This window comes from Macrotis lagotis, chromosome 1 (genome assembly GCF_037893015.1).
Source record: "Macrotis lagotis isolate mMagLag1 chromosome 1, bilby.v1.9.chrom.fasta, whole genome shotgun sequence".
NCBI lineage: Eukaryota > Metazoa > Chordata > Mammalia > Peramelemorphia > Peramelidae > Macrotis > Macrotis lagotis.
Window position 1 is genome coordinate 347,904,514 of NC_133658.1, and position 19,229 is coordinate 347,923,742.

The following is a 19,229-nucleotide window of genomic DNA, read 5'->3' on the forward strand; positions in this document are numbered from 1 at the left end:
CGAACTATTTCTTTTTTAATCTTTATTTCAAGGGAAGGTTTTCTGGGTAGGGGAAGGAACAGAAGGGATACATGTGGAAATGAAGGTGATGTAAAAACAAAAAAGCATCAGTTATTTTTAAAAGGTTCCAGAAGGTGAAAGTAGATAAAAGCTTTACTCTCTTTCTCTTTATGAAGAAAGACTGAGTAGTCATTTGCAGTGCAGCAGCAATATCTTATTTGAAGCATCAATCGTGGCAAAATGAAAAATTTTGTTCTTAAATTACTTTAATTTCCAAATACAACCCTTTCCTATTCAGGGGGTCATTCCTTGTAATGAAGAAAAAAGAAGAAAAAAAAGTTCAAACTTAGCAACACATTAACTGAATATGTCAAAATAAATAGCATTAGATACCCTAAAATCTTTCACCTCTATGAAGAAGGGAAAAAAAGGGGTATTTTCTCTTCTCTTCTTGAGGGGCAAGTTTGATCATTATTAATTTACATAGCATTTAGTTTTGATTTTTTTTCTTTTCATTCTACATTGTAGTAAATAGTATAGATGGTTTTCCTGGCTTTTGCTTACTTCACTCTGTATCAGTTCAAATAAAAAGTCTTCCCAAGCTTCTGTGAAGTCTTTATATTCATTTTTTCTTATAGAAACATAATATTCTATTACATTCACATAGTAATAATGATGATGATAGCTAGCATTACTAAGATTTTAAGACTGACCAAGTATTTTATAAGAGTTCATCACTTGAGGCTCATAAACTTCAAAGCAGCATTATTATTCTCATTTTTAAAATGAGGAAACTGAGGCACAGAGGTCAAATGACAAGTGTCTGAAAGAAGAGGTGGAGTCTAACTCTTTCACAACTCTATGGGGTAGTTAGATAGTGCAATGGATAGAGCACCAATCTTGGAGTCAGGAGGATCTGAGTTCAAATCCAGCTTCAGATACTTAAAATTTACTTAGCTGTGTGACCATGGGTAAGACACTTAACCCCATTGCCTTGCAAAAACAAAACAGAACAAAACAACAACAACAACAACAAAAGATCAGCACTCTAGTGTCTACACTACCTGACACTCAGTTGTACCATATTTTGTTTAATCGTTTCCCATTCAACTGACATCTAGTTTCCAATTCTTTGTTGCTACGTGAGGTATTTCTACAAATATTTTGATGTCTAGGATCTTTCTAAATTTGATTTTACTGGAATTTATGTCTTGGAAGTACATCTCTGAGCAAAAGGGTAGGTATGGACACTTTGAATCACTTTCTTAGCATAACTGTAAATCACTCTCTAGAGAAGTAAGACCATTTCACAAGCTCCACCAACACTGTATTTGCCTTTCCCACAACCGCTCTAACAGGATTTTCTGTCTTTTAACATTTTTATGGCATTTGCCTTTAAAACTTCTTCAAGGATTCATCTTGGATCAAGGATCCTCCCTCTACTATAATTTCCTGTACAGTTTTAGTTGATAGTTTTGTGCATTGCTCCAACCCCCATGACACAGTTTTTCCAAGGATTAGACCATCTTGCTTTGAGCCTCTGCAGGCTGGCAGGACCTGCCCCAGGTTATGTTCTCTAAGGATATGTCATTAAGAGGTAGTGCTTTAATAGAAATTTTAAAAATATAACCAAAAAATTCCCTAAGTCATCATTATCAATGTTACTTTGTTACCTTTAGCCTCTAAAAAATATCTGATATTCTTACCTATATCATCATAACGTTCAACCCAGACTACAGACACTCTAGTCTCTGGTCCCAAAGGTGGAACGGTACGGCCTTGAGGCAACTTTTTTAGGCGGGAAGTAGGGCTTAACTATAAGTGAGAGAGGAAAGAAAATGAATTATAAAGAAGTTTACCCCTTGATTAATTGGTAAAGTAAAATTTGTTAATAGTGATCTGGTAGTTACTAGGATTTATTCTTCTATGTGCAGAAGAAGAATGTACCCCCTTAGGGCAAATCAAAGTTAAGCTAAGATATGGTACTACAGTCATGGAGAATGTAATCTATTAGGGAGAGATGACAAATAAAGATAACTAAAATGAAATAATTCACAAATATGTTAGTGAGAATTAATATAAAGTGCTGACTAAAGGAAAAAACCTAAAGAGTTATAAAAAGGAAGATTTGAGAAGAATCATAGCCAATCCCAGGCTCTCAATCAAGACATAATTAGAAGACTGAATCTATTGATAAGCAAATGTATAATTATCTCTGTTTAATGCTGAAAACCAGGAAGAAAAACATATGTTTCAGACTGAAGAGAGGGAAGCAGGAAGAATTTGATAAAAAGGACTATTCCAGGACATTAGTTATAAATCTGTTAGTTGGGAATTTATAAATCTATACCACTAAAAGTGTTTGAAAACATATTAATACATTGCCTTACCTTCTGTGAGGAATTAAGATTGTCTGTATGATTAGGGAAGAGTTCAAGTGTAAGGGATGGCTGTTTTAGTATTCCAGGTAGAAGATCCATATTTAAATCACTTTCCTGGTCGGAGATGCTACTTTCCACTGAATCAGCTGTGGAGTATAATAATAATTATAAATTTGCTAATTTTTGTGCCAAAATGGTAAAAATTATTTGTCAATGACGAAATTAATTCAATTTTCCAAAACAATGTTTAAAAAATGCCCATTCATTAAGCCTTTTTATCTTCAATGCCTAGTGCAGTTATCTTACACATTATTAGTAGGCATTAGCAGTAAATGTTTGTTGAATTGAAAAGAACACAAAATATTGGAACACAAAGACTTATTTTACTATTTAAAAAAACTATAAAATATATTCAGAAATACTAGGGCTAAAACTATTCCATAATATATGACTTTTCAATACAAATCACATTTAATGAGTAATTGGAATAAGAGAGGAACAGGTGTGTGACCCAGAATTTTAACAGCTGGAAGGAATGATGAAGAGGAAATACTAGGCAGAGAAAAATGTTATGCCAGAAAGTAGTTAACTAGCCCATCCTGTGTAACTTAAAGAAATGTTATTCTTTTGTCACATCTCTAGGAAAGGTTGTGGTTTTGTACCATTCTATACCATCCTTGAGCTGACAGAAACTATCTCACATACTCTGAATCTGGTCAGAAATCTTCCCATATACCATGCTCCCTGTATCCTGTAATATCAAGTCAAAAAACAATCATGTCCCAGACATGGAAGGAATCGAGGTATTCAAACAATATTGAGATAAGAGGATGTCATTCAAATAATGAGGTGTCTTTGACTTATTTCTGACATGATTCCCTAACCAACACTTGTGCATCCTCCCTAAGCCCTCCATTGTCTCTCTCAGTTCAACACTCCCTTGCTTGTCTTTCCCTTTAAAAGCCTCCTCCCCTATCCAAGTTAGTAGTTCTTGGAATAGACAGCCTGGAGAAGCACAAATGAGCTTATATATCCCTCTTATCTCTGGTCATTGAGTATTCATGATTTTTTCCCTCTGCTCAATCTGAAACAAATTCTATCAGGAATTCTGTAGTCAATAAAACTCTCTCTTTCTACCTTCAATGAACAATCTAGTGGGACAATGAGACTAACTTAATAAATAATCAGCTAATAATTATGATAAAGACATAATAGTTTAAGCTTTATAAAACCCTTTATGTATCTTCTGATTTGATTCCTATATATTTGATTCTCAAAGTAGAGCCAGACAGACATCCCTACTGTAAAGCTAAGACAAAGAGGTTAGAGATAACATGACCAAAAGGGTACCCAGGCTAGTTAAGTGGAAGAGGTAAATTTTTTTTTTAAATTTTGCAAGGCAATGGGGTTAAGTGACTTGACAAGGGTCACACAGCTAGGTAATTGTTAAGTGTCTGAGGCTGGATTTGAATTCAGGTCCTCCTAACTCCAGGGCCAGTGCTCTATCCACTGCATCACCTAGCTGCCCCCAAGAGGTAGATTTTTAAGACCAAGGCTCCTGACTCCAAATCTACTGTTCTTTCTACCTCTTCTCTTCTCTTCTCCCTCTTTCATTTAGTAATCTTATCAGCTCTGATAAGAGTCAATTATACATGCCAATGAGTCTAAAATCTACTACCTACCCAGCCTTAACCTCTCTCTAGATATCCGTCTCCATGTACTTACTGGAAATTTTGAACTACATATCCCGTAAATATCTTGGAAGTTTTATTATGTCCCAAACTGATCTTCCTCCCTTCCTTAACCCTCCCACCCCCTTCCCCCGGTCACTTTTCTCCCTAAATTTCTTATTACAGTTAAGGGTATGACATCAACTTCCCAGTCATCCATCATCCAGGCTGGAAATCTATGAGTCATCCTCAAATATTGACTGCTCCCCATAACTAATGTTTATCCTTTGCTCTGAAGAAAACCATATTAGGGAGGTGACAAGCAAATGAATCGGATTTGAGTAAGTGGTGCTGTTCTAAGTCACTAACCTCACTTTCTCCTTTGGAACCATCTGGATCCAGTGGCCAGATCTGGATGACTAGGGATGGTTCAGGATATGAGGCAATTAGAGTTAAGTTATTTGCCCAAGGTCACACAGCTAATAATAAATATCAAATACCACCCTGGTGCAGGCTCTCATCATCTCATGATTGGACAATTGCAAAAGTTATTGGTGGGTCTGCCTGCCTCAAGTTGTTCCCCACTCCAGTCTATCCTCCAAGGTGTTGTTCTAAAAGTACAATTCTGTCACCCTCCTCTTACCTTAATCAAATCCAGTAGTTCTCCATTACCTCTAGAATCAAATATAAAATCGTCTAGCTTCCAGAGCCCTTCATAACCTGGACTCTACCTTTCTCATCCCCTCCCCTTTCACATTCTCTTCAATCCTTCCTTGTTGTTTCTTAAATAAGACTCATCATCTCCCAATTCGGACAGTCTTCCATGACTGGAATGCTCTTCCTCATCTTTGCCTTCTGGCTTTCTTGGATTGCTTTGAGCCTTGGCTAAATCATCTTCTACAAGAGGCCTTTACTAAGAGTCCCCCTAATTCTAAAGCCTTCTTTCAGTTGACTATATCCAATCCATAGCTTGTTTATAATGGTACAGTGAATAGAGCACTGGCCTTGGCATCAGGAGATTGGATGTATGAATCCAGCCTCTGACACTTACTAGTTGTGTGACTTTGGGTAAGCCACTTTAACCCTGATAGCCTCATCCAGGCCTACCTCCAGTCATCTTGATTTATATCTGGCCATTGGACACAGACAGCTCTGGAGAATAAAGTGAGGCGACTGGAGGTGACTTATCACATCATTCCCCTCACTCAAATCCAGTTCTTGTGTTTGTCATGGCATCATCTTCCTGATGTTGTGGTCTTCTTTGAGAATGAAGGACAAATATTATGTCTCCTCCATTAGACTGAGCTCCCTGAGGGAAGGGACTTATTTAAAAAGCACTTAGCACAGTGCTTGCTATTGAGGAGAAGCCTATTGTTGAACTTCAAGCATTTTTAAGTACCTGCTGAAGTTCCAGGAACTCTGCTAGTCACTGACAAAGGAAGACAAAAAAAAAAAAAATCCAACTCAAGGAGCTCGCGACCAGCATGTTCCATACATGAACATAAGAACATGAGTACATAATACATACATAAAGACACATAAGGGGTGGCTAGGTGGCACATTGGACAGAGCACCCACCCTGGAGTCAGGAGTACTTGAATTCAAACCCGGTCTCAGACACTTAATAATTACCTAGCTGTGTGGCCTTGAGCAAGTCACTTAACCCCCTTTGCCTTGCAAAAAAACTAAAAAAATAAAAAAGACACAAAATAGAAAGGACCAGAAAAGGACTCAGGGGGATGGTGGTACCTGAGCCGAACTTAGAGGAATCCTGAGGATTAGAGCTAAGGAGAGAACGTATTCAGGTAGAGTTCAGTCAATACAAAGATACAAATAAAACGGAAGAGTAAGGAAGTCGACTGGACTGAAATGTACATGTGAGAAGAGAAGGCTGGCAAATAGATTAATGATAGGCAGTAGAGCTCTTTAAATGACAAAGCAGCATTGATATTTAATCCCAGAGTTAACAGGCAGCTACTAGAGAATGATATTATCTGATTTTCAACTTAAAATCTGTGGAAGCCATGTGAAGGACGGATGAGACAGGCCTGCAACCCTGGGAGCAGAGAAGGGTATGCTAATGTATGTCATCAGCTGAATATCCTGGCCTCAATTTATGGAGGAGGCATTCCATGGTCCAAGAGGTCAAGCAAGGGCACGAGGTTCCAGAGAAGATTCATGGAGGAGAAAGGTCTCAAGGTGAGATTACTGAGCAATCACACACAGTCATAAGTGCTTCTTTCTTCTACACTACAACACTCTCACCAGGGAGACACCTCCTGTCCTGCCTCTCTACACCTGCCTTAGCCAGGTGGAGAAGCTCTGATTACAGCCGTATGCATGGAGTCTCCCTTGTTGGACCAGGACTCCTGAGAGCAGGGTCTGTATCCTGCCCTCTGCTCAGTATGGTATTTGGCACACAGGATGTTCTTAACAAAAGTCTGCAGACTAACTGATGGGGCAGCTGCACACTTCAGAACCAAGGTGTTCTTAGAAAACTGTCATATTTGCTCCACTTCTGTCCCTGATAGTTGATTCTTGTGAATATTCTAATTTCTGCTTTCTTATGCACAGGAGTCTGGATTTGAACCCAAATCTTTAGGGTATAAAGCCAGTGATATTTCCATTACATATTCTAATAATACAGAGGGGAAAAAGCCAAGGGAACCAAAGATCATTACACTAGTCTAGAATAGAAAAAGTCTGAGGGGGATTCAGGGTTATGAAGCACTAGTTTGTATTAGCTGCTATGCTAAGCTTCAAAGACACAAAGACAAAAGTTGGTGGAAGCAAGAAGACATGGAGCAGATGCAAAGTTCTGGCACAAGGCAGGCTCAAGAGGAGTCTCCAAGAAAGCCTGGAAAGTAAAGGGATCCAGGGGCAGCTAGGTGGTGCAGTGGATAAAGCACTGGCTCTGGAGTCAGGAGTACCTGAGTTCAAATCCGGCCTCAGACACTTAATAATTACCTAGCTGTGCGGCCATGGGCAAGCCACTTAACCCCATTTGCCTTGCAAAAACCTACCCCCCCCCCCAGAAAACCAAAAAGGAAAAAAAAAGAGACATCAGCTAAACCTTGCAAAGGAGGGAATGGAGTTTCTATTCTATGCAGAAAACACCTGTCCTAAATGGTCTAGGCATTTCCATGCCCAAAAACAAGGGATTAGAACAAAAAACTTCTTGAGCTCTCTATTAACATGGAAGAACCCATGTGAAAAAATAGGTAAAGGGACCATCTTGAATTAAGCAAAATCCTGAAAAATTGGAAAACAGGTTTGATCACAAGCAATTATAAATAAGGCTTATTTAGTCTAAAGCAGAAAGGTGAGGAGTGACTACTGGTAAACAGTTATGATGATTTCAGTTAAAAATATAAAAATGGACTTTGTTAAGAAATCAGGAGGAAAAACAACTGTTTTGGACTCTATATATCCAACAATGTACAGAAGCAAGAGAATACAGAAAATGTTCTTACTTAAAGATTCCACAGGTGAAGGAACAACAAAAGCCATTTCTGTAAGGGCATCAGCATAATATAACACCTTTTTCTGTCCGTTGAAAATGCTCGCTCCACAATCTTCACATGGAACTGTTTCCTCTAAGAACAAAAAATCAAGGGTCACTGTTAATAAGAATACAACAAGTTTGGAAGAATGCCAATCATCTAACTTCATAATATTTTATATAATCATTAAAATAGACTAAGGCAGCATTGTATAGTGCTAAAAGAGAAGTATTTATTCAGCTTCTGTCTCAGAACAGAGCATAAATATTTTAGAAAAGGGTTTTCCCATCACCTCCTATAAAACCTAATTTATTAACTTCTATAGCAACTTTCCCATTTGGTACCTTGCCCCTAATTAGTAAAGCCTTTACTAACAGTAGGATGGAGGCAAGAGGCAGAGGTGTTAACTCTATGATACCCACTGTCTTAATGGGGAGAAAGAGGGCAGAAGGAAAAAGGAGTGAAGGAGAGAGGAAGAAAGAAAGAAGGGAGCGGCTAGGTGATGCTGGGGTGGTTAGGTGGCACAGGGGCAGCTAGGTGGCGCAGTGGATAGAGCACTCACCCTGGAGTCAGGAGTACCTGAGTTCAAATCTGGCCTCAGACACTTAATAATTACCTAGCTGTGTGGCCTTGGGCAAATCACTCAACCCCACTGCCTTGCAAAAACAAAAACAAAACAAAAAAAAAAGGAAAGAAGAAGGGAAAGGAAATAGGAAAAAAAAAGGGAAGGGAAGGAGGGAGGGAGGAAGGAAGGAACCAAGCTATATAGCAGGGGTCAGAGAAGCCATTTTGGAAGGTATGTGTGAACATGCTATATTCTCTAGATATTATTGTTTTCAGTAGATAAGCACTGACTTCTGTTCATTTTCTTCCCAGTTATCTCGAAAATTTAGTAAACTAAATTAAAATTTTAATTCTCCTATTACAAGTTAAGTAGAATAAAGGACATTATTAAGCTTTAATAAAAAAAGACATGTCTCTAAATCTTAATTTTTTTTTTAGTTGAATAGCAAAGTTTTACCTTGTTCAGGTATGTCAGTATCACTGTAAGTGTTAATAGACCAACTTGTTGAAACATGTCCAGTCCAACCAGGGTGCTTGCCTATATCCACTGACCAGCCAAGAGACAACAAAAATTCTAAGAAATGTGGTTGAACGTTTTTGGAAGACTCAGCATTCTTCAGAATCTGAAATACATACCAGGAATAGAAATAATAATGGAAGAAATAAATTAAATAAATCTGAATTTAAAAATAAAAAATAATTTGATGCCTTTTTTGGTAACTTGTAATTAGTACTAGTTCATGACCATGTTAGTAAATGATCCTAAATATCCTTTCTTATTTCAAAGAGAACAGCAAAGTGGCATTGTGTTCTCACTTTGGAAACCCTTTTCTACAATATTTATACTATGCAATTCAGGAGCCATGATAAAGTGGTTTGCTTTTTTCTTTGTCTTTAGCTGCCCAACAAGCCAAGGGAGTGATCTTGACAAGACAGGGTAGTAAACTATTCTTTAGATTTACTTCAGGAACTCTTGATTGGTTCACAAGAATCAAGTAATTATTAATTCAGTACAAAAGGTGGGAAGACTATTTTGCATGTGCTCTGGGTGCTTATTTATTAAAACTTGGTCTTTTTATTCCTTATATCCCCTCAAAAAATTTAAAATTCTACAAGGTCTTGTAATAAACATACAATTTAAATTCCATAGTATGTGAATCATTAAGATCCATAGATATGAATACAAATTTCATTTTCTTTCTTGTTACTAGTTTAATTTCTGGACATCCCATCCCTGTACTATTTCTTCTCAGCAAAAGTGTGTTTTAAGCTATGTTTTCTATGAGTTGTCAAGGATGCAATCTTTCATCTACTTTTTTTTTCTGGCAAGGCAATGGAATTAAGTGACTTGCCCAAGGTCACACAGCTAGGTAATTATTAAGTGTCTGAGGTCAGATTTGAACTCAGGTACTCCTGACTCTAGGGCTGGTGCTCCATTCACTGTACTACCTAGCTGCCCCTTATTTCTTTTTTTTTTTTTTTGAAAATAGGGTTATGGGGAGGCTAGGTGGCACAGTGGATAGAGCAGTGGCCTTGTAGTCAGGAGTACCTGAGTTCAAATCCAGCCTCAGACACTTAATAATTACCTAGGTGTGTGGCCTTGGGCAAGCCACTTAACCCCATTACCTTGCAAAAACTAAAAATAAAAATAAAAAAAAAATAGGGTTACATAGTCTTCAATAGCCCATGAATTTCTATGTGCTAGACAAAGGGAAATTCAGTTTCTAGATCCCAAATCCTTATATTTTCAACATAAACCAAATTAATTTATATGGAAATTATATCTTTCCATTTGAGCAACTTAGAGAAAATGAAATCACCACAGACAAGAAATATATTAAATCTTGCCATAAATAGATGAATAAACGAAATGCAGGTTTGTTTGATTGGTAGTTCAGAGGAATTCAGTGTAAATTAAGCTAAGCATTTGAATAAGACATTTATTCTTTCAGAAAAGTTACAAGGATGTGAACTAGATTATGGTAAAGTTAGAAAGATTCAGAATTGGTTCAAAGTTTGCTAGTGAAGGGCACCAAATGTTCATTCTTGAGCCTGAGCTTTAACATTTGTATCAATGACAAAAATAAAGGTATAGACAGCAGACTGGAGATGACACAAAGTTAGAAGGAACAGAAAAGGTCTTGACAGGCTAAAAGCGACTGAATCAAATCTAAGAAGACAAAATTTGATCAGGATACCATAAAACAGCTCCGTGTAGTGCAAAGAGTTCTGGATTTTAAAAAGCCTATGTCTGACACTACACTGTAACCCTGAAGAAATCAATTAAGCTCTATACAATTCAGGCAACTTATCATGATTTATTTATTAAACTGTAGATAGTTTTAGACTCTATAAATGGAGGAAGTTTTCCAAGATAATCAAGTTCTTCCATATTTTCCTAAATCCACAAGCTCATCATATCCTATACTAAAGCAATATTATCCTTTATACTGTCTAGCTATTTTAAAGTCTTAATATTATTTATATGACTGACATATAGTATAGTTTCCCTATTTTCTTTTTGATTAAATCTATTTTAGCTTTAACTTTATCTGAGATCATGACTACTATCTCTGCTCTTCATATCTAATAAATTCTATTCCTGATCTTTATTTTATGTTTATGTGTATCATTTTTATAGTATTTCCTAAAAGCAAAATAATGTTAAATTCAAATTTTTCTGTTTTCATTTTTATGGGTGAATTTATCCAATTCACATTCTAAACTTAATTACTTGTTCATTTTCCTCTTTATCATTCTTACCCTATCCTATTCCTCCTCATTCCTCTGGTTTATTTCTACCTGATTCCTTGCCCTTCTATTCCTTAAGGGGAATAATGACTTATCTCCCCTTTCCAAAAATCCCTCCTTTATCCCTCCTCTCTCCCTATTCCCAATATTCTCATTTCTGTTCCAGTTTATAAGGCTTTTATATCCTTTCAAATATATACATACATATATATATTTTCCTGTCTTTATCCCATTCCTGTTAATTTATATTTATTACCTCCCCTAATCTTATTCCCTTACCCTCTAACTTGGTACCCTCCCTATCCCCCTTACCCTCTTTTTTCTTTCTGAATTTAGAAGACTTTTATAAATTCTAGATATATATATGTATTGTTTCCTCTTTAACCCATTCTGGATGAGTGTAGGCTTCCAGAACTACCTGCTTTCCTCCTCCATCTAATTCATCTCAATCAGTTCTTACTCTCACACTTCATTTTTATGAGATAATTACTCTTTTTATCTTATCCTACTCCATTTTAAGAATTACATCATACTTTTACTCCAATCTTTCTTTTCAACTACCCAATTACTAATGATAATTCTAGACTTATGCTTTACAATCATCATGTAAATTAAACAATTTGTCCTTATCAAGTCACTTATAATTCAACTCTAATCCTGTGGGAAATGGTTTCTTTGGTCCCAGGTCCTTCTTACTGTAGTTTTTTGAGCTTTGTCTTGGGCCCAACCTCTACATTCCCTTCCCCCTTAAAATCACCGATAGGGTCTCTCTAGCACTCTATGCTGGAAATGTTCTCACTTTCCCCAAGAACACTCCAGTAGCTATATTTCAGTTCTCCCCTCTGGTCTGAAACCAAGACCTCAAGAATTCAGCTCTTCTTTAAGTACCTACAGCCAGTAGTGTTTCTAGCCACTGCTTTTGCACTCACCAAGTAGGTGTTGGTTTCTTTTCACTCTGGACCATGTCTAGGCAGCACAACTGGGCCTGGCATCCCTTGTCTGCAGAGGTTCCCTCACTCTTCCCTGGCTCAAAACACCCAACTCTTCACAGTCTGGGAGGTGAAAGTTCCTGTGGCTGAGGTCCAGGCTACCTCCCAACCCAGCTGCTCCTTGGACTCACTGCTAGCTGTTTCAATGAAGCTATCCTGGAAGTGTTTACATTTCACTCTGGGGAAATATATGTCCAGAGATCTTCTCAGGGCAGCTAAGGGATGGGAGTTCGAATCCAGTGTCAGATCTTTGAGACTAATGAGCTGTGTGACCCTGGACAAGTCACTTAATCCTGATTGCCCCACATCCAGGGCCATCTCCAGTTGTCCTGATTCATATCTGGTCACTGGATTCAGATGGTTCTGGAGAAGAAAGTGAGGCTGGTGACTAAGCACAACATCCCCTCACTCAAACCCAATTCTTATGCTTGTCACAGCACCCCGATATCAAGATCTTTAAAAACAAAGGACAAGGGGCAGCTAGGTGGCACAGTAGATAAGAGCACCGGCCTTGGAGTCAGGAGTACCTGAGTTCAAATCTGGCCTCACACACTTAATAATTGCCTAGCTGTGTGGCCTTGGGCAAGCCACTTAACCCCATTACCTTGCAAAAAAAAAAAAAAAGACAAAGCACGAACAATATATCTTTTCAGGTTATTAGAGGAGGACCAAGGGTTCAGTCTCAATTTCTATTTATTTCTGCCATTCTACTTGGACCCCTTTTTTCAGTTATGTCTGTGGAGGAAATGTGGAGAACTTGAGAGTTTTCTGACTTATTTTGTCATCTTCCTTGTAACATTTAATTTTTAAAGTACTTACAGAGTCAGAGTCAGAGCAGAGAGAAACATTAGCAATGTCTCCTAACTTAGAATATATTTCTTTCTTCACATCTTCTTGGAACCCTTAGCTTCCAATCCAAGTGCTTTGCTTGATCTTCCCAATGGTTAGTGTTATATTTGCTCAACTATGTACATGTTGTAGCCTTCAATGCCTAGCACTAAGAGTTTAAAAAATATTGGCAATTGAATGGCAACACTTAGAATGTGTAAAAAAAATTATCTCACTACTTAGGTCTTGTAGTTGAATTCATCCTGATAATGCACTATGCCACACAATGAAAAAATACCCAAGAAGGATAGCTAATTCTGTGAAGTTTATTTTAATTGCATATACAATTTTAATTTAATTGAAGCAACAGAATGGGAGGTAAAACCCAAATCTAGCTACTTCAAAAAAAATCAGAACCATCTCATTAAACAGAGATAAAATGTATCTAACACTTATTAAACACCTACCACGTGCAAAGCATTTAATTTTCTCAAAAAACTCAAACACCTACTTTACAATATAAACTCCTTGATAGTATTTTTTTCCTTGATAATATCATTTTTGTATTTGAATTCTTTGAATTCTTTTTCCTTGATAGTATCATTTTTGTATTTGAATTCTTAGTACAGTGACTGGTACAAAGGAAATGCTTTAAAAAAAAGTCATTTTGAATTTAAAAAAAGCTTATTTAGATTTGTTGCAAATAACCTACTTTTAAATATCACACATAGATTTCTGTATTCCCTTAAAAAACTAAGGCCTATAGCATTTGAAAATAAGGTCTGATAAACAGATTTCTAAAGCTTGGTACAGATGGCAGAAAAGATATTGTGATATATCCAGAATACTTACTTCTTGACTTGTTTTCTGACATGCTTTCATGTAGAATATAAAAACTGTATCAAAGGGACGACATGGTAAGAGATCCAGATAGCCAATGTCATCAAAAAATCCTGATATTGTTGAGTCAAGTGCAATAAGGTGAGGAGGTAGCCGACTATTTGTAGGTTCCTTTCCATCCAAAAATAAACGAGGACAAAATAAAATTATTTTAATTAAATTTAATTAATTAAAGATTTGGTGCAAGTATATAAATTTAACATGTATTTTAAAATAAATATCCTTTTAATTATTAGTTTGAAGACAGTACAAGTTAAAAAGAAATCCCAATAAAGGATAAAAATAATAGTTAATATTTACATAGATTTAATTTACAATTAGGTGTTTTAGAAATATTTCATTTTATCCACACAACTCTGAGAGATAGGTGCTATTATTTTATTATTATAAGTCATACTACTTCTCATCTTTACAGATTAAGAAAGTGAGACAAAGTGTGACTTGTCCAGGGTCAATTACTAAATGTCTGAGGTTAAATTTTAACACAGGTTTTCTTGATTCCAGGTCTTATGTCCTATCCACTAACACCTAATTGCCTTAAAAATGATACATATCTATTTATGTTATGGCTATAGAAGGTCAGGTAATAATTAAAATAAAGATATAATAGTTGGTACATTCATACAAATACCCTTCTGTTAATTCTTTATTCTGAAGGCAATTTTGCTGTAAGGTTATGAATTGAAAATATTGTTTGATCCTGAAATGTTCTGCATTTTTACATCTTGCTCATCAAAATAGGTACCATAAACAGTCATGTGTTAATGGTTCTAGCTTAAGTAAACCAGCATTTTAAATAATAATAATAATAATAATAATAATAATAATAATAATAACAATAACAATGCTAATCATACTGAAGCACTTTAAAGTTTTCTAAGCACTTTTCTTACAATTACTCTGAGGTAAATAGTATGTAATTTCTACTGAATAGCTGAAGGGAGCACAGAGGTTTAGAGGGTATAAATGGATTTACCCATGGTCACATAGGTAATATGGGATTGGAAGACTGGTCTCTGGGCTATAATCCAGTACAAAACTTCCTTTACATCACTAGACTTTTTGGGCTGAGATAATAGTATAAACAATGATCTCTTTGATGTACACTAACTAGAATTCATTTTTGAAAATGAAACAAAACAAAAAACCCACCAAATTTATTCTAGTTAACTTTTGTTTTTATATTACTTTCATTTCCAAATAAATCAGTCCCCAATCTCCAGAATTTGAAAGACTGAAAAAAAAGGAGTTCTGCAAAAATCAATCAAAATACATCAAATAAGTCTGACAACACAGGTCATATTATAATTAAATCTTTAGCTTTAACAAAATGACATCTCTTAGTAAGGGATAATGTCTCTCTTGTTTCAGATTATGAAAGGAACTGCTGAAACTGATATATATCTGAACAAGCTTCTAAACAAGGAGGAAGAGAAATGGGGACAATTCTACAACACTGACACTCCCCCCCCCTTTTTTTACCTATTTCAGAATAGGGGGAAATTGAAGGAAATTCTCAATAAACCAGTATTTTGAACTTCCCTACAGTTTGAACTATTTCTGGATATTTGAACTATTTCTGCATATTTCAAAGTATAGTAAGAACCCTTGGCTTGCTAATGACTAAATGAAGTGACACTTGGGAAGTGTTAGCACAGTGCCTGATACATTAATAAATGTGTATTCCCTTCTTTTCTCTGAAGGTCATGGTATAAAAATTCTAAGCGTCCCACACTAAGAATTTCTTGTGGACTGCTAAGTTCTCAAAATACACCAATTCACATATGACAGCATTACTGATCCCCATTGTTCAGTCATGTTTGACTTCTTGTGAACTCATTTGGGGTTTTCTTGACAAAGCTACTGCAATGGTTTGCCATTTCTTTATCCAGTTCATTTTATAGATGAGGCAACAGGCAAAGAGGGTTAAGTGACTTGTCCAAGGCCATACAGCTACTAAAGTATCTGGGGATTTGATTTGAACTCAGAAAGATGAGTCTTCTTGACTCTAGGTCTGGCACCCCATCTGATTTGCACTGGAGGAAGGGGTACCAAGACTGATGAAATTAGAGATCCACTTAAAAGTCAAATAACTCTCCCTGGTGATTTATGAAATGGACCAAAATGAAATTTCTAAGTCAAATCAGGTCTAAGAGAAAAAGATAGGCAGTTACGACTCTGAGGATCCTTGAAAGATAAATATGCTTGAGAGGAATAAGCCATTTTCAAATGACCATTACTGACATCTCTTCCAGCTGGGTTTCTGGTTAAGGTAAGGAGACAGTATACAGGCCCAAGGATGACGAAGTAGAAGAATAGTGCTAAAGAGGATTATATCCAAAGAACTGATCTTGCTCTTATCTCCCCAATATTTCTACCATTTTAAGAAAAGACCTTGACTCCAGATATATAGAAATTCTAAAATTAGTAGAACTGTCTTGCTTCTGTTCTTCCCCAGATCATGGTCTTCTTGTGGCAGAGGGGTTTGTAAAACTCAATGAAATTACAAGTTATGTTGTTATGCTGTGCAGAGTTACCCAAAACAGACAGGCCACAGTAGAGAGTTCTGACAAAAGGTGATCCATTGGAGAAGGAAATGGCAAATTGCTCCAGTATCCTTGCCAAGAAATCCCCTCAGGTTAGAAGGTATTGTTACTGGGGAAGAACAGTTCCAGAAAGAATGAGGAAGCTGAGCTCTGGATGTCTAGTGATGAAAGTTCCAATGCTATATGAAGATTAATAATGCTTAGTAACCTAGAGAGTCAGATTTAGGAATCAAGGCAGGTTGAATGTGGTAAGAGATAGAAAGTTTTTTAAAATATAAACATCTTGGCTGTCAGTGAACTTAAAAGGATAAGAATGGGTAAATTTAATTCATTACATATGCTACTGTGGACCAGAGTCCCTTAGAAGAAATGGAGTAGCCCACATTAGTCAGCAAAAGGATAAAAAAAGAAGTATTAGGGTTTAATCCGCTTCCTCCACCTAGAAAGCAAGTTACTTGGTATAGATTAAAAATATGTTAGTCATGAAAAACATGACTACAATAGTCATGTTGTAAAAGCAAACATATTCCCCAAAGAAAGACAAACTCAAGAAAAATAAAGTGAGGAAAAAAAAAGGTATGCTTCAGTCTGTATTCAGACATAATCAGCTCTGTCTTTGAGATAGATAGTTAGCATTCTTTTATCATAAGGCCATCAGAGAAACTAATTAAATATTTTTTCCCGAACTGCTTTTGCTAGCTGTAATTCCCTCCATCCTATTCTCCCCACTCTCATTTATTTTGTTCTTTCTCTCTTTTCACCCTGTCTGTCCCCAAAAGTGTGTTGCATCTGACTACCTTCTCCCACAATCTTCCATCTTTTTTATCATCTACAACCCACCTTCCCTCTTCTCCTATTTTCCTCTAGGGTAAGATAGATTTCTATATCCAATTTAGTGTGATATTACTCCCTCTTTGAGCCACTTCCAAGTGAGAATAAGGCTCACTCATTGTGCCTCACCTTCCCCCTCTTCCACTCCACTACAAAAGCTTTTTATTGCCTTTTATGTGAAATAACTTACCCCACTCTCCCTCTTCTTTCCCTTTCTCCCAATCTATTCCTTTTTCCTCTACTGACTCCATCTTTTTAATATATTATCCCTTCAAATTCAACTCCCTCTTGTGTCTTGTCTATATACTCCTTCTAACTGCCCTACTAAATGAGAAGGTTCATATGAGTTTTCAGTATTATCTTCCCATGCAGGAATACAAACAGTTCAACATCATTAAATCCCTCATAGTTTGCCCTTCCCATCCACCCTCTCTATGCTTCACCTGAGTCCTATCCTTGAAGATCAGACTTTTTCTTCAGCTCTGGTTGTTTCATCAGGAAAGTTTGAAAGTTCCCTATTTCATTCAATATCCATCTTTTCCCACTAGGGTATAATCTTAAAAGTGACAAAATGATATTTGTTCGAATTCAAGGCAAACTGTTTAACATCACTGTAATACAAAAGTCCATACTCCAACTACTGATTCCAAAGAGGCCAGTTGTCTAATTCTTTGAAAACTCTCAGTATCTTACAGAAAAAGCAACAAAAAGAGAAAAAAAAGGTCACACTCTTGATAAGGAATTGAAATGCTGAAGATAATTAGAATATCTAGAAAAAGATAATGAGAATAACAGGGAAATTTGACCCTGAAGTACAAAATGAAGCAGGGCAAAGATTAATAGTTTTGTTAAGATGATTTTGAGGGTTAAAGAAAAAAAATGTTTTCCCCCAACAACTCTACACAAGGACATCAACAAAAGGCAATCAGATTGATTATATACTTTGGAACCAAAGATAAAGAAGCTCTACACAGTCATTTAAAACAAGATCTGGAACTGACTGAAGTAAAGATTAAGTGTTTCTTTTATTGCAAAATTTAGATTTAAATTGAAAAAAAAAACCATAGTTAAGACCTACAAATTATCCTTTAAGCATATTAAGTGGAGGTGATAAATATATTTAAGGGATTAAATCTGAGAGAATGTGTGAAAAATTATGGACAGAGGTTCACAATATTGTACAAAAGGCAGCAACAAAAACATTCCAAAGAAAAAGAAGAGCAAGAAAATAAAATGGCTGTCTTCCAGTGGTGGACCTGGCAAGGAATTAAAAATGATTCAGCACCTGACATAGTGCTGTAGGTTGTCCTACAATACAGCTTCCAACAAAACTTGATTGTCATGAACCCCAAGTAACAGAATTGTTTACCTATACACTAAGAAAGTTGGAAAAGCATCAAAATCAGCCTGGGGTGTGTGCCCAAGAAGACTTCAAGGTGTTTGTGCAGTGAGACCTAAAGTTCTTATAAGGCTATCAAAGATGAAAGAGCATGTCAGCAGGGTTTATGGTGGCTCCATGTGTGCTAAATGTGTTTGTGACAGGATCAAGCATGCTTTCCTGATTGAGGAGCAGAAAATCATTGTGAAGATGCTGAAGGCAGAAGCACAGAATCAAAAGAGTAAATAAAAAAAGCATATTTTTGAATAAAAAAATAAAATGTAGGAAAAAAAGAGAAAATTAGAGATGTCAAGGGAACATGCAAAAAAAAGGGACAGAAGACAAAAACAGTAGAAATTTAACAAAAAATGGTAGCAAGAATAGACAGAAGAACTGAAAGATCTTGACATCAATAATCACAATGGTGTGGTGACTGATCTAGAGCCATATATCCTGGAGAATGAAGTCAAGCAGGCTTTAGGAAGCATCACTAACAAGAAGACTAATGGAGGTAAAAGAATTCCAACTGAGCTACTGAAAATCCTAAAAGATGATACTATTAGGGGCGGCTAGGCAGTGCAGTGGACAAAGCACTGGCCCTGAAGTCAGGAGTACCTGGGTTCAAATCCGGTCTCAGACACTTAATAAGTACCTAGTTGTGTGGCCTTGGGCAAGCCACTTAATCCCATTTGCCTTGCAAAAAAACCTAAAAAAAAAAAAAAAAGATGATGCTATTAAAGTACTTGCACTTAATATGCCAACAAATTTGGAAAACACAGCAATGGCCATTGGACTGGAAAATGTCAGTTTATGTACTAATCCTAAATAAGAGCAATGCCAAAAAACTTTCAAGTTATCAAACAATTGCACATATTTAACATACCAGCC

At 36.4% G+C, this 19,229-nt stretch overlaps 1 protein-coding gene and 1 pseudogene across 5 annotated transcripts in view; one reads left to right on the top strand and one right to left on the bottom strand.

Moving 5' to 3' along the window:
- RALGAPB (Ral GTPase activating protein non-catalytic subunit beta) overlaps positions 1–19,229 on the bottom strand; it is a 102,500-nt gene that overhangs the window by 11,754 nt on the left and 71,517 nt on the right. For all 5 annotated transcript variants that reach the window (XM_074211952.1, XM_074211949.1, XM_074211948.1 and 2 more), the window contains 5 exons: positions 13,539–13,697; positions 8,576–8,741; positions 7,525–7,647; positions 2,391–2,527; positions 1,707–1,815 (listed from right to left, as the gene is read on the bottom strand). In XM_074211952.1, the coding sequence (XP_074068053.1) occupies positions 1,707–1,815; positions 2,391–2,527; positions 7,525–7,647; positions 8,576–8,741; positions 13,539–13,697 (694 nt within the window). The remainder of the gene's footprint in view (positions 1–1,706; positions 1,816–2,390; positions 2,528–7,524; positions 7,648–8,575; positions 8,742–13,538; positions 13,698–19,229) is intronic.
- LOC141505784 (large ribosomal subunit protein eL34-like) lies at positions 18,237–18,590 on the top strand (annotated as a pseudogene).